The sequence below is a fragment of the Heteronotia binoei genome, chromosome 6 (genome assembly GCF_032191835.1).
Source record: "Heteronotia binoei isolate CCM8104 ecotype False Entrance Well chromosome 6, APGP_CSIRO_Hbin_v1, whole genome shotgun sequence".
NCBI classification, from domain to species: Eukaryota; Metazoa; Chordata; class Lepidosauria; order Squamata; family Gekkonidae; genus Heteronotia; species Heteronotia binoei.
Window position 1 is genome coordinate 31,534,348 of NC_083228.1, and position 14,145 is coordinate 31,548,492.

General features: G+C 44.2%; 1 protein-coding gene across 1 annotated transcript in view; it reads left to right on the forward strand.

Moving 5' to 3' along the window:
• OIT3 (oncoprotein induced transcript 3) overlaps positions 1 to 12,196 on the forward strand; it is a 53,490-nt gene extending 41,294 nt beyond the window's left edge. The window contains exons 6-9 of the mRNA XM_060241210.1: positions 539 to 699; positions 4,014 to 4,429; positions 10,871 to 10,970; positions 11,990 to 12,196. Of these exons, the coding sequence (XP_060097193.1) occupies positions 539 to 699; positions 4,014 to 4,429; positions 10,871 to 10,970; positions 11,990 to 12,166 (854 nt within the window). The 3' untranslated portion in view covers positions 12,167 to 12,196. The remainder of the gene's footprint in view (positions 1 to 538; positions 700 to 4,013; positions 4,430 to 10,870; positions 10,971 to 11,989) is intronic.
• Positions 12,197 to 14,145: the final 1,949 nt, after the last annotated feature.

A 14,145-nucleotide genomic window follows, 5' to 3' on the forward strand; every position in this document is an offset into this window, starting at 1 on the left:
ATTACAGAAAGCCATGGGTTTGCCACTGCTAGATAGCAGTGCAAGCTGCACATATCTTGTGAAGTATTTCTGCAAATGCCCCAGATTTCTATCTTCAGGTTGTTCCTTGCTCTTCTAGGCACAACAGTATTACCAATATTGCGCTAACTTTCCAGAGAATGGCACCCTTGGGTGGTGCCTTCCCATCTGGAAAAGTCCTTGGTTTGAAGCGGTTTAGGATTTCAGAAAGCTCTAACACTATGAATCATCATTCTAAAAAATGCTAATGCAGCTGCTGGATCCCAGGAATACAGTGCCAGCAGAGTATGCTCACATCTTGAGGGGTGGAAATGTGGCAGCCCTATTCTTTGGGGAATAAACAAAGCTGGATCTCAAGACTAAAATAATCGTAGCCTTTCTGGCAGATCAAAGTTTTTGTAGAGCAAGAAGTTTTGGCTACTGAAGTACCTACATCAAAGAAGGACTTATCTTGCTACTATGACGTTGGCTGTGCATTTGGATTTCCAGCTAGCTGGGTAGATTTGCTTTTTTCTTGCAGTCCCAGTCCTGTGCAAATCAACCTCCATAGAAGTGAATATCCCTAAGGATCTTGTTGGAGGGCTGGATCTCTCCCTCATCAACAGTTCCTGCAAAGGAGTTTCCAATGGCACTCATGTCAACATCAGGTTCTCCCTGAAGACCTGCGGTACCACCATAGACGTATGTACCATTATTAGCTTTTCTTATCACCTGCAGGCATCTCCTTCCCTCCCCCTCTCTGTAGGAGATCATCCATCCCTGTGTCTCATTTATGCCCCTCTCCATATGAAACTAACACTGTCATCCTAAACAGTTACACCCTTTTAAGCCCATTGTTTTCAATTGACTTAAAAGGATGTAACTCGGCTTATGATGACATAAGTAAAATACACTGAAGCGCACATCTGTATTATAAAATTATACTGAGCTTATATCAGTTATCTCATGGCTTTATCTGAAGAAACCTTGAAAATGTGGTTTGGCGTTGACAATTATATGCATTTTCTCAGGGCTTTTTTTGTAGCAGGAAAATTAGGCCACACACCCCTGATGTAGCTAATCCTCCAAGAATTTACAAGGCTCTTCTTACAGGGCCTACTATAAGCTCTTGAAGGATTGGCTACATCAGGGAGGTGTGGCCTAAAATGCAAAGGAGTTCCTGGTACAAAAAAGCCCTGCATTTTCTCATGGAGATCCCTAGTGTGCCCCTATTCCCCAAATTCCCAGGCTTCCCTGGGGCAAGGGAATTACTAATAAGCCTGTTTAAGTTGTCTGATGTTGTTATTGATGCTTCTCCTACCATAAGCCACTACATAGCTGCATTCATAATGTGTTTGAACACCTCCTATTCTCAGGGCTGGCCCTAGTCTGTCTGGCATCCTGGGCAAGGCTAACTTCTGGCACCCCCAGCCCCACACTGAAAATATTACCATGGGGGTGCCCAATTTGGTGCATCCAGAGTGCCAGCACCCTAGGCAATCACCTAGTTTTCCTAGTGGCAGGGCCAGCCCTGTCCATTCTCAAGGATGAATGGTGGAGCAAGAAAATATATGAGCAGGAGTAGGGGCATTATATGACACCAGGCTGTCAGTAGCTGCTGTCTTGGGCAAGGGCATATGACATATTCCAAATAAGGGCTTCTGGAAGCTCCATGACCTGACCTTCCATGCCTCTCCTTGGGAGAGGCAACTCTCCCCCCCACCCCCTACAGCTGACTTATGGTGACCTTGTGGGGTTTTCAAGGCAAGAGATGTTGAGGTGGTTTGCCATTGCCTGCCTCCATGTCACCACCCTGGTATTCCTTGGAGGTCTCTCATCCAAATACTAGCCCTGCTTAGCTTCCTAGATTTGCAAGACTGGACTAGCCAGGGCTATCCTGATCAGGACATGGGAGGCAACAGGCTTGGTTAATCATGGCCCTTTTAGGGTACAATTACAGGCATCCAGCAGGAGGTGGGATGGGGAGGCTGTTCGAGTTGGACAGGCCATGCCAGTCGTGCTCCAGAGGCAAGCCTGCTTTGGGTTAGCTTGGCAAAAGCTCTACACTGTCCATGTTTCTGCTTGGATTTAGTGCTTCATTTCACAGTAGCCAGGTGTTAATCCCAAACTGGGTTTCCAAGACTGCTTTCATGCTTGAATTTGCTTGTGATGAGTACATTGTCCATGCAGAAAAGAAAGTGAAGGGATGCCATTGGTGATGTGACTGAACACTGTGCCCAATGTGGGCCTGAAATGCGTATGAAACAAGAGCCAATTGAAGCTTGATGTACAATGACACACCGTAGTCTTCCTTCAGCTTAGGGGGACAATGAAACTGGAGAGGAAAGTGATGGGATCAGGAACTGAGAGTGGCTACAGTCCTGTTAGAATGATGAGTTCCCCAAATGATGAGTGTTGGGAAGCTGCAGTCAAGTGGCTAGAAATCTGTACCCCGTAATATCAGTAAAAGGGAATATATTACACAAGAATGGCTCATAGAAATTAACAACTGGCACATAATAAGTGAGAATGTGTCATTTCATACATCCCGGTTTTAGAGATGACAGTGTTATGATTATTGTGTCTCATGTTTTGTTCTGCACACCAGTCTTCATTATGGTAGTTGCAGAGCTGGCCCTGCCACTAGGCAAATTAGGTGATTGCCTAGGGTGCCCACCTTCTGGGGGCACTAAATTGGGCGCCCCCACATGACTTGGTGATTTTACCAATGCAGAGGGGGGGAGGCCAGTCTTGCCCAGACAGTCTAGGATAGTTGTGTTCTCTTGTCTCTTTCACTTTCTCACACACACACACACACCACCCCCCGTTGGGTTGTAGCACAGACTATGTGAGCTGCACTTCAAAAATATTAAAATCATTTGCTCAGGCAAGCCAAATTTGGCTACAGAAAGTTTTAGACTCTCTGACCTATGTATAAATCATGCAAATTGAACTAATGTGTACAATTTGCCATACTTTGCACAGTGTATTCCATAATAGTGTGCCTATTGCATTTCTTTTTTTAATCAGAGCTTCTACCAGGGATTTCAGGGTGTTGTATACAGTTCTCCGCTCCAACATTTTGCCCCCACAACAACCCTGGGAAACCAAGAGAGTGTGACTGGCCCAAGGTCATGAGTTCCATGGCAGAGTAGGGATTCCAAACTGGGTCTCTGTGCTCCTGTTCCAACACTCAGGCCATTATCTGTGGTGTTTAATATCTGGGAGACCCAGGCTGGAGTCCCCCACTCTGCTAGGGAAGCTTGCTGGGTGGTTTTGAGCCAAACACCCACACACCCCAGCGCACTTCACGGGGCTATTGCAAAGATAAAATGGAGGAGAAAAGGACAGTGTGAACTGCTTTGGGTCCCCATTTTTACTAATATGTGTCATTTATTCTTTTTTAGTGTTAAAACAATTTTATTTGGTAACATATGGTAACAAATTATATGTGTGTCATTTATTCTTGTTTTGCTAGTCTTGGAAAGCCATGAAGGATACTAAAGCTCTGGACGACAGCCCCCAGAAATGCTATTCAAACCTCTCTCGGGTGTTCAGCCCACACACTTAAAAGTATATCTTGCAGTCATAAAAAAATGCTTTAATTAAAAAAAAACCCTTGAGATTCCTAGGAGGCATCTTGCTTCAATCAGTATTGCATTTCACCTTTTCCCTGAACTTTTGTAGATTCATAATACTCAGACTGCCCTTATGGGAGGGACGGTGGCTCAGTGGTAGAGCATCTGCTTGGTAAGCAGAAGGTCCCAGGTTCAATCCCCGGCATCTCCAACTAAAAAGGGTCCAGGCAAGTAGGCATGAAAAACCTCAGCTTGAGACCCTGGAGAGCCGCTGCCAATCTGAGTAGACAATACTGACTTTGATGGACCGAGGGTCTGATTCAGTATAAGGCAGCTTCATATGTTCATATGTTATGGTATCCCCTGACATATATTTTTGCTTTTGCTATCCCATTGTTGTCTCAATGTTTTCTTCTTCCTCCTCACTGTATGATACAGGTAGTAAATGACAAAATCATCGCTACCAATATGGTAACTGGCTTGCCAAAGCAAACTCCGGGCAGTAACGGTGACATTATCGTCCGCACCGGCAAATTGTTGATCCCTGTAACTTGCGAGTACCCTCGCTGGTACACCATCTCCGAAGGCTATGTCCCCAATGTTAAGAACTCACCACTGGAGATCATGGGTCGCAACCGAGGCGTCTTCCCCTTCACCCTTGAAATATTCAAAGACAAAGAGTTTGAAGAGCCCTACAGGGATACCCTCCCCACTCTTAAACTTCGAGATTCTTTGTATTTTGGCATTGAGCCCTTGGTGCATGTGAATGGTCTCGAGACAATGGTGGAAAGCTGTTTTGCAACTCCTACGGCCAGGATTGACGAAATCTTGAAGTACTACTTAATTCGAGAAGGGTAAGTGTCGTGGCTGTTTCCCCTTCATTTATCAGCTCTTTAAAAACCAGTTTTTTGTTGCTGTTTAGGTCTCCCAAAATACAGAGGATCCGTGAAGTGCCAGCCCTTTCCCAAGGCCAAATGGCTTTTGGCAGGCAGGGAAAGGATAAGCTGCCAGTCACAACAATCACCAGCTGTCAGAAGCTACCCAGGCAAAGCTTCCCACTCCACTTAAAAAGATCTAGAGGGGGTCATTGGGTGTGCAAATGAGTGACTGGAACACCAGCATTTTCTAGAGAGTAGCTCTCCCTCTCAATGTGATGGCTGATAATTAATTTGGCTTCCATACTATAAGCCGTGTGGTCTTCTGTGTTGTCCAGCTGGTGACCCACTATTGGAGTGTATTTAACCAATTAGCACAATTGTGTTTTTCAGTGGCTGCATTACCCTGCTAGGAAGTCTTATATGGCTTCAGGTGAAGCACAGAACTTTTGGCCATGCAAAGCATTTTATTTTATAGGTCAAGCTTATGAGTAGGGCTACAAAAAATAACCCAGTCTTCTAGACCCCTTTAAAAGCACATACACGTATTCACATACTTTTAAAACAAATTGCTCACAGAAAAGGACCAATAAGCTTGGACCAAATATATAAGTCCATAAGAAACTAGACAAATGGGCTTTTCAAGTCCTGTAGACCTGAATAGTTATATTTTTCATTACAACAGCAATCATAGTAGTGAGAAGTTTTCAACCACATTCTTTCCCACATCTCTATATCTCTGAGACTCAGGGTCAGTGTTTAGATATACTACAGACTGAGAGGGAGTAGATGCCATTTTGCATAAGCAAAGAGTACATTTGCGACAATGATTTTAACGGCTTTTGATCAAACTCTTCCTGAACCAGCGGTCTGCCAACATTATTAAATCACAGCTGATTTCAGCTTGGCCCAAGGACAGCAGAACATATTTGTGTTTTAAATACCCCCTGGTCAAGGCTTTTTTGTAGCAGGAACTCCTTTGCATATTAGGCCACACCTCTCTGATGTAGCCAATCCTCCTGGAGCTTACAGGGCTTTTAGTACAGGGCCTACTGTAAGCTCCAGGAGGATTAGCTACATCAGGGGTGTGTGGCTTAATATGCAAATGAGCTCCTGCTACAAAAAAAGTCACTGGTAACAATACCTGATCCCCTCGTCTGATGAAGTGTGCTTAGAGAGCCCACGAAAGCTTACGTTCTCAATAAAACTTGGTTGGTCTTAAAGGTGCAACTCGACTCCTGCTGTGTTCAACTGGTCACTCAAGTCTAGGGAGACTTTGGGCACTCAGGTCTAGGCCGCTTTTGCTCTCCAGTCTTCTGCAGTTGTGAATATCCCAGATGACTGGGCATTACAAATAACATCTGGAACACCAGATGTGAAGGAAAAGCACTGGGATCTTCAGCGCTGCATCTTGACAAGAATGCCTTTAGGCAGTTGCACATACTAAATGCTTCTTACATTTTCCAAGGACATATGTACAGAAGCCCCTCTGCCACTTTTGTCCTGTAGGGGGCATCTAAACACTGCAATATGGAGGCTACTTTTGATGGGACACATATACTGACTTTAACATACATTTTATTGCCAACATGAATATGATTAGCCCAAGTGACAAAACCTATCCAAGCTATAATAAATAAAATTTTACAAGTTCTCAAGCACGTAAGTGTCTCCCATTAGGAGACAGAGTGGCCGACTTCTATAGAACTAATTAAATCCAACTATCTTGGTTTAACCGTATTGGTTTTTTGGATAGCCTCTACTTCAGGCAATAAAACACAATTTTCAGTTTAGTAATATTGAATTGAGTTACTTAAGAACTGTAACCTTATGCCCTGTAGCCAATTTCATTTTTACTCCAATTTAGATTGATTTCACTGACAATATGAAAGAGTGGTTTCTTCTACAAGAGACAGGATTAGCCATGCTGTGAACTGGGTTTTCATAAAGATGGTAAAGTATAATTTGCATTTCACATTCAATTAAGACAATTTGGAACAAGACTACCCAATCCCCAGTGTCATCTGTACCAGATCAAAAACTGGGGATTCAAGAGCTGTGATCCCCCAGCTGATCAAAACTCCATCAGAGGACCAACACAGCAGGTTTAAGAGTTAGGTGGAGAAAGTTCAGACAGAGAATGAAAGATGATCTCATGAACGACTTTACAATGGTACAAGAAGACTGAAGGAAAGGGAGGCATTGATTAACTTCTGGAATTTTGTTTATTATAGCTTAGATAGGTGTTGTCACTTGGGCTAACCATATTCATGTTGCCAATAAAATGCCACTCACATTCTTCCAGACCAGGGGTGGCCAAATTGTGGCTCGGGAGCCATATGTGGCTCTTTCACATATGTTGTGTGGCTCTTGAAGCCCCCGACACCACATTGGCCAGCTTGGAGAAGGCATTTGTCTCTTTAAAGCACTTCTCTAAGCCAAGCCAGCCAGTGGCTTGGAGAATGCATTTGAAGTTAACATTGCTTTCTTTCCTCCTCTCCCTCCCCCATTTGTTTTCCTTCCTTCCTTCCTTCCTTCCTTCCTTCCTTCCTTCCTTCCTTCCTTCCTTCCTTCCTTCCTTCCTTCCTCCCTCCCTCCCTCCCTCCCTCCCTCCCTTCCTTCCTCCCTTCCTTCCTTCCTTCCTTCCTTCCTTCCTTCCTTCCTTCCTTCCTTCCTTCCTTCCTTCCTTCCTTCCTTCCTTCCTGTCTTGCGGTTCTCAAATGTCTGATGTTCATGTCTCGTGTTACATTAAGCAAGACTGGCCACCCCTGTTCCAGACCTAAACAACTTGTGACTCACTAAGCCAAATAAAATACACTGTGTGGCCAACAACCATCGCCTTGATAAATCAGCCAGTTTTTGCTGCCTCATAGCCAGTGTTTATCTAAGCTGAATTAGTGTGAGCTAGCTCACAGTTTTTTAGTCTCCAGCTCACACATTTTTGTCTTAAGAACATAAGAGAAGCCATGTTGGATCAGGCCAACGGCCCATCCAGTCCAACACTCTGTGTCACACAGTGGCAAAAAAATTTATATACACACATACACTGTGGCTAATAGCCACGGATGGACCTGTGCTCCATATTTTTATCTAAACCCTTCTTGAAGGTGGCTATACTTGTGGCCGCCACCACCTCCTGTGGCAGTGAATTCCACATGTTAATCACCCTTTGGGTGAAGAAGTACTTCCTTTTATCCGTTTTAACCTGTCTGCTCAGCAATTTCATCGAATGCCCACGAGCAATTTCATCGAATGCCTTCCGAGTCTTAGCTCAGGAAGGATGGCTCCAGTGCAAACTAATTTATGCAGTCGCTCACAATTTTAATGCCAGTAGATCACAAAGTGGAATTTTTGCTCACAAGACTCCACAGCTTAGAGGGAGTATTGCTCATAGCAGCGCTGGCCCAGGAGTTTTGGGTGTCTGAGGTGGTGCATGACTTTGGTGCTCCCCCTCCTGCAACCTGGTGCATGCATAGCCTCTACAACCCAGGTGCCACCCAGCCATGACCCAAACGTGTGCAAAGCCAAGCCGGCAAGCAGCTACCTGCTGGAAATGCCTATCTACTTGGACAATGAAGATGGATGTGAAAAACAGTGAATGAACATGATTAGGAATGATGTCCTTTATAAGTACTAACCATAAGATGAGATGAAAGCAACATCACAGGCCAGGAGTTCCTTATTTGCTTGTATATGAGCAGTGGCATTTATACCCAACTCCACAAAAAAATTCCTGGGTGAGAGATGCAAGTCCCCTCACTTTGATCCTATCCACTACACCCTTTTGCCATTCTGAATTCATAGGCCCTTTCTATTAGTGTAGAAACATCCCAATATGCAATCTGGAGTAGACCAGAAACCTAATCTGAAGTTACCAGTTAGGTGTTTTTTGCTCAAGTGAGTGTAGTATTGCCAGGACTGTAGAAAAGGCCTATCAGGAACTCATTTGCATATTAGGCCATACCCCCTGATGTCACCATAGTTTCACACAGGAATTCATTAGGCCACACACTCCGACACCGCAACACCAAGCCAGCCGGAACTGTGTTTTTGTGCATTTCTACTAAAAAAAAGCCCTGGGTTTTGCTAAAGAACTATACCAAAAGAACTTTTTTGAAAATAGCACACTGGTGGTAGTGAAAAGCAAGAAGAAACCAGTTCATATTTAAAACTATATATCAGCTGAACAGTTCCAGGGGTTTCAGATTTCATCAGCCTAAAACACAAGGCACTTTCATTGAAAGCTGTTAATGACAACACTTTTAAATTGCATCCTTTGCGATCAATTGAAGAGGTATGCCTTCAAGGGGACCCCGATGACAAACACCTCAGTAACATCTGGCGCTTACCTCTTCTACGCAGACAGGTGGCATTGTTATCACTCATAAATTTATAAATTTCCCCCTAGAGATCTTTCTTTGTATCTGTTGCTTCTTGGCCAGCTCTGGAAGTAGTTGTCCTTAAGAGTTCTTTGATAAATTAGAAACTTGCCAGCTACGCAGTCAATGGCTTATTACACTTTAATATGGGTTTCTTTTCTGGATTTGATATAACAGCCCTTAAGTAGGACATTTCTACAAAGATGCTGTGGGTGAGCACACAGAATTTATACCATATGATCTGTACTGAGCCGTGTTTAGCCTTTAGCCTCAGTTTTTCAGAAATGTTTTTAAGAATTAAAATCCATTATGAATAATTTATGCATCATTTTAGAATTACGTAAAGGATCTCTGCCTTATGTAGCCATCTTGTAAAGCAATTTCCTCTCTTCAGATGAGGCTCTAAGGGCAGTTCACCAGCTACATTGAGGAGAAAAGTGGATTCATTGGGGGGAGGATTTCACACTTGCTGGCTGTATTCCTTTCTCTCTCACCCTGTCGAAGAAACTCATCCACGCTCACCCCTAATTTGCTATTTAGGCTATGTGTCCATACATTCAAGATACAGCTAAAGTTGCCAGCTTCCAGGTGGGGCCAAAAGATCTCCCAGGATTACAACTGATCTCCAGACTGCAGAGATCAGTCCCCCTGGAGAAAATGAATGCTTTGAAGGGTGGTCTTTGTGGCATTATATCCCACAGAAGTCCCACGCCCACCCAAACCCCAACCTCCTGAGGCTCTATCCCAAAATCTCCAGGAATTTTCCAACCCGGAATTGGCAACCCTGTTCATATCAAATGTAAGATCACTACGTTCTGTGACTTTTCCCTTCCCTCTGCCTACTACTGCATTTTTTAGAGCGGCCAAAGTCCACATTCCTGAGAGTAGATAGTTGGAGAGAAATATGCTGGGCTGTTTTATAAGTCACCACAAAACCAGAAGTTTGCTTTTTCCCCTCTTTGAAAAGACAGATTGCTGAAATAATGAGCGCCTACCGACAAAAATCCTCACTTGTGTCCTTGTTTGTTGTCCTCAGTATTTTCTCAAACTTCTCAGAGCACAAATACTTGCAGCCCTCTGTCTGGTTCCTTCAGATTAGTTTCCACAGCTTCAGTATCATTTGACTAAGTGGTTTGCATCTCACAACCTCTGCTTGAGTTGATATTCAAATGAAAACTCTGCAAAATGATGATATGAATAATTCTTTTCTTGGTATTCCAAGCCCAGAAAACTCAGAGGTACATGAAAACTGAATTTCATTGTTTACAAAAGAGCTGAAAGTGGATCGAGAGAGGTTTTGGTTCATGTGGTAGGCACATGTACTTCCTTTGCCTGGCTGTTGCCTCTGGTCAGACTTAGCAGGTCTGTGAACGATACAGAAACCTCCTAAACCTCTTTATCAGAGATGGAAAAGAAAAAAGGGATGTGCAAACATTGAAAGCAGCAATACTTCTTTCAAAAGCGCTCCTAACACTCTGGGGAAACAATCCCGGTTTCATCTGTCAAGCTGCAGAAATATGAAAAAAGAACCCCCTGAACATAAATAATCAAATACAAAATTGCTTTCTTTTCACAATAATCCTGTATATTTGAGCAGCCAAAAGGGGATACTTTCCTGTGCTATTCTAACCGCTATCTTTGGTTCTGAAATCCCAGACTGTTTTGGAAGAATGACAATAGTTATATGCTTAGTGCTTACGTCTGTCGAAGCTTCTGTTGCTCCAAAAGGTGACCTGAGGATAAATGTGGTGATGCTACATCAGCAAAAACTCCAGGGTCAGAGGACTGTTTGTGAAGAGAGATTAGAGGTGTGTGTTTGGACAGCTTTCTGGACTGCCTGGTGTTTCTGGCAATGCTGCAGTCCTTACTGCTGTTTCCCCTTCCCTTCCTTCTATGATGCTGCATTATGGCCAGACTCGGATCCAGTTATTAAGCAAGAGAAGTCGGACTCCCTGCTCTCTTCTGGCCAGAATATGTTGGAATGTTGCCCCCATGGCTGTGAAAGCCATTAACTTTCTTTTTCCACCCTCCGCTTCTTCAGCTGTGTTTCTGATGAGTCGGTGAAGCAGTACACATCCAAGGATCACCTCGCCAAGCACTTCCAGGTCCCAGTCTTCAAATTTGTGGGTAAACTCAACAAGGTGAGCAAAACCCCCCCCCCCCCAAAGCAGCTGGCCCTTACCAGTTTACTGGTGAAACACCTGTCATGTTTATGGGCAGCAGCTACAGTGGTGCAGGCCTTTGGTATTTTAGAGAGAGATACCAAGGGAGGGAGAGGGATGTAGATCAAAGCTGCGTTGCTATCCCCCTCTCCTTTCCCTATAGCCAGCCCTTCAGGTGGAAGGGGAAATACAGGCAAGAAAAAATGCTTTGGAGACTTCCTTCTTGAATCTAGTTCCTTTACATTTCACAAGTTAACCTTATATTGCTTGAGTGACAGAAGGATAAAATGATGGATACTCATCATTACGTACACAGCTGGATTCAGAAGCCTCATGAACAAAATTCTGGCTCTTTTCCACCTTCCCTTTCCTGCTGCATCCCCCATCATCCTCCAGAGACTTTTTATGGGGTTGGAGCTGCTCAGGAAGGTTGTTAGATGTGGCATGGGGGATGCAGCTGAGGGGGGGATAAGAGGACATAAGAACATAAGAGAAGTCATGTTGGATCAGGCCAATGGCCCATCTAGTCCAACACTCTGTGTCACACAGTGGCCAAAAAATACAGGTGCCATCAGGAGGTCCATCAGTAGGGCCAGGGCACTAGAAGCCCTAGATGCTGTAGAAATTGTGGTTTCTCTTGTGCAAGCTGGAAACATAATTTATTTTTTGCAATATAAATTATTTAAATAATTTAGTATGGATTACTAAGCATGGACCTGGACCAGGTTCAGCCCTGTAAACCACCACCACCACCCCGGAAATTGAGAAGCCTGCACCCCTACCTGCCCCCTCACATTCTTTTGACCCTGCACTGACCTTCAGACAGCAAGATATGCAGTTTGAGGGCTTACTGATTCTCCACATACTCCATTCCCTTGCCAACACTCAGTGTTTCCACAGAAGAAAATGTAAGCAAGTTCATCTTGTTCATTGGCACATATATCTGAACTTATGCCTGATCACTGGAAGATTCCATGTATGTCTCTCTTTGTATCCAGGAAGTGTTCTTGCACTGCCGTGTCCTTGTGTGCGGAGCGACGGATGAGAGGTCTCGTTGTGCCCAGGGGTGCCACCGACGGATGCGCAGATGGGCTGAGACGGAGGAAGAGAAAGCCACTCATGTGGTTCACCATATCCTGACAGGGGGCCCCATTCGGATTGATATGGAGGAGTAGATCCGTCTTATAAACATGCTGACTCACTGATGCTTTCTTCTATGTACTTTTGATAGCAAGTAGTAGTAGCTATTCTTCCAAAACTGGGTGGTTTTTTTTCCCAATTGGCAACTTTTGACCTTCTTTATTGAAAAAAAGTACTTTTCTCCCTTTCTCACAATACAAGAACTCATGGGCATTCAATGAAATTTCTGAGCAGTCAGGTTACAACGGATAAATGGAAGTACTTCTTCACCCAAAGGGTGATTAACATGTGGAATTCACTGCCGCAGGAGGTTGTGGCGGCTACAAGCATAGCCAGCTTTAAGAGGGGATTGGATAAAAATATGGAGCAGAGGTCCATCAGTGGCTATTAGCCACAGTAAATATATAAGATCTGGGTCTTTCAAGTTTTCCTGTGGTTTGGGTGCCCACATGAAGTGTTTGTCCCCAAAACACATGTCCTTGTTTTCCTTTCTCTTGTTCTGCTGTGGTTTCTCTGGTCATTTCTCTGTGCTTTCTCAAATCAGATCAAAGGTGTTTTGTGAAAGCATTGGAAGAAATGATGAGGAAATAATGGTATGACAACAGATGGAAAATGAGGCTGTGAGGAAGTTCAGAGAGAGAAAAAAAACACTGCTGGTTGGTACCCAAACCCCAGGAAAACCTCCATGTGAAAAGACCCACAATATGCATCTAAAATGCTTCTTGCTAAATAGCCGATGAGTCGTCATAGCACCCTTAAAAGACCCTGCTGATGCAAAGGCCACAATGGAAACTGCATAAATTACACCCCAAAAATCTAGATAGTCCAGTCAAGTTCTGTCCTCATCAGGCTGTACCAGGGGTGGCCAAACTGTGGCTCGGAAGCCACATGTGGCTCTTTTACACATAATGTGTGGCTCTTGAAGCTTCCACAGGCCCATTGGCCAGCTTGGAGAAAGCATTTGTCTCTTTAAATTACTTTGCCAAGCCAGCTAGTGGCTTGAAGAATGCATTTAAAGTTGCTTTCTTTTTACCTCTCCCCCATCTATTTGCCCTTCCTTTCCTCCTTCCCTGAAATATCTGACATTCATGTCTTGTAGCTCTCAACATCTGACTTTATTCTATGTGGCTCTTATGTTAAGTGGCAAGTTTGGCCACCCCTGGGCTATACTGACATGGGAGAACAATGGGGGGCAGAATCTTCTGCTTTCTCCAATCATTTTGAAGAGGCACATCTGATCATTTTACATGCATTGGAGCCAACATAAAGTTCCTTCTTTTCCTGCAGGCAGAACACATTGAGGCACATTGAGCCAGACTTGTTAATACTTTAACACATGCTCAGGTCATAAATCATGTCCTGGAAAATCTCCCAAATTAGATGTGAATCAATGGCACAGTAACTTGCCATGTGACATATACTGAGGCCTTCGCAATACCACATTAACCCACACAAATCCAAATGTCAACTTGTGCTATCTTCATCCGACAAAAGATGGTTCTGCAACTTGACACACCATTCCAGTGCAGCTGAAAGAGCTAACTCCAGTTTAAATGCCACTGTTTCTTCTTCAGTAAACTGTATGGATTTCACCACTGTTGAGACCTGAGATCTTTATCTAGAGTCCACAAAGAACTTGTGCCAGAACTGCTTTAATACTGATTCCCACTCCGTTTCCTAGCATGCCTTCCTTACTCCTCCTCCTCTCTTGTTTTTCTGGGATTATTCAGCACTTACACATGAACACGTGAAGTTGCCTTATATTGAATCAGATCATTTGTCTATCAGCATCAGTACTGTCTACACAGACTGTCAGTGGCTGTCCAGGGTCTCAGGCAGAGGTCTTTCCCATCCTCTAATTAGACATGCCTTTCTGATGTACAAAGCACTACTACTAGACTTCCCAATCCCCAGGTCCCAGTGGGGGATCCCCCGGTTTTACAGGCTTCCCCCCGCCCCCAGCCAGCTGGCCGGCAGGGGAAGCCCCGCCCCCACAGCCACCATGCAGCTCTAG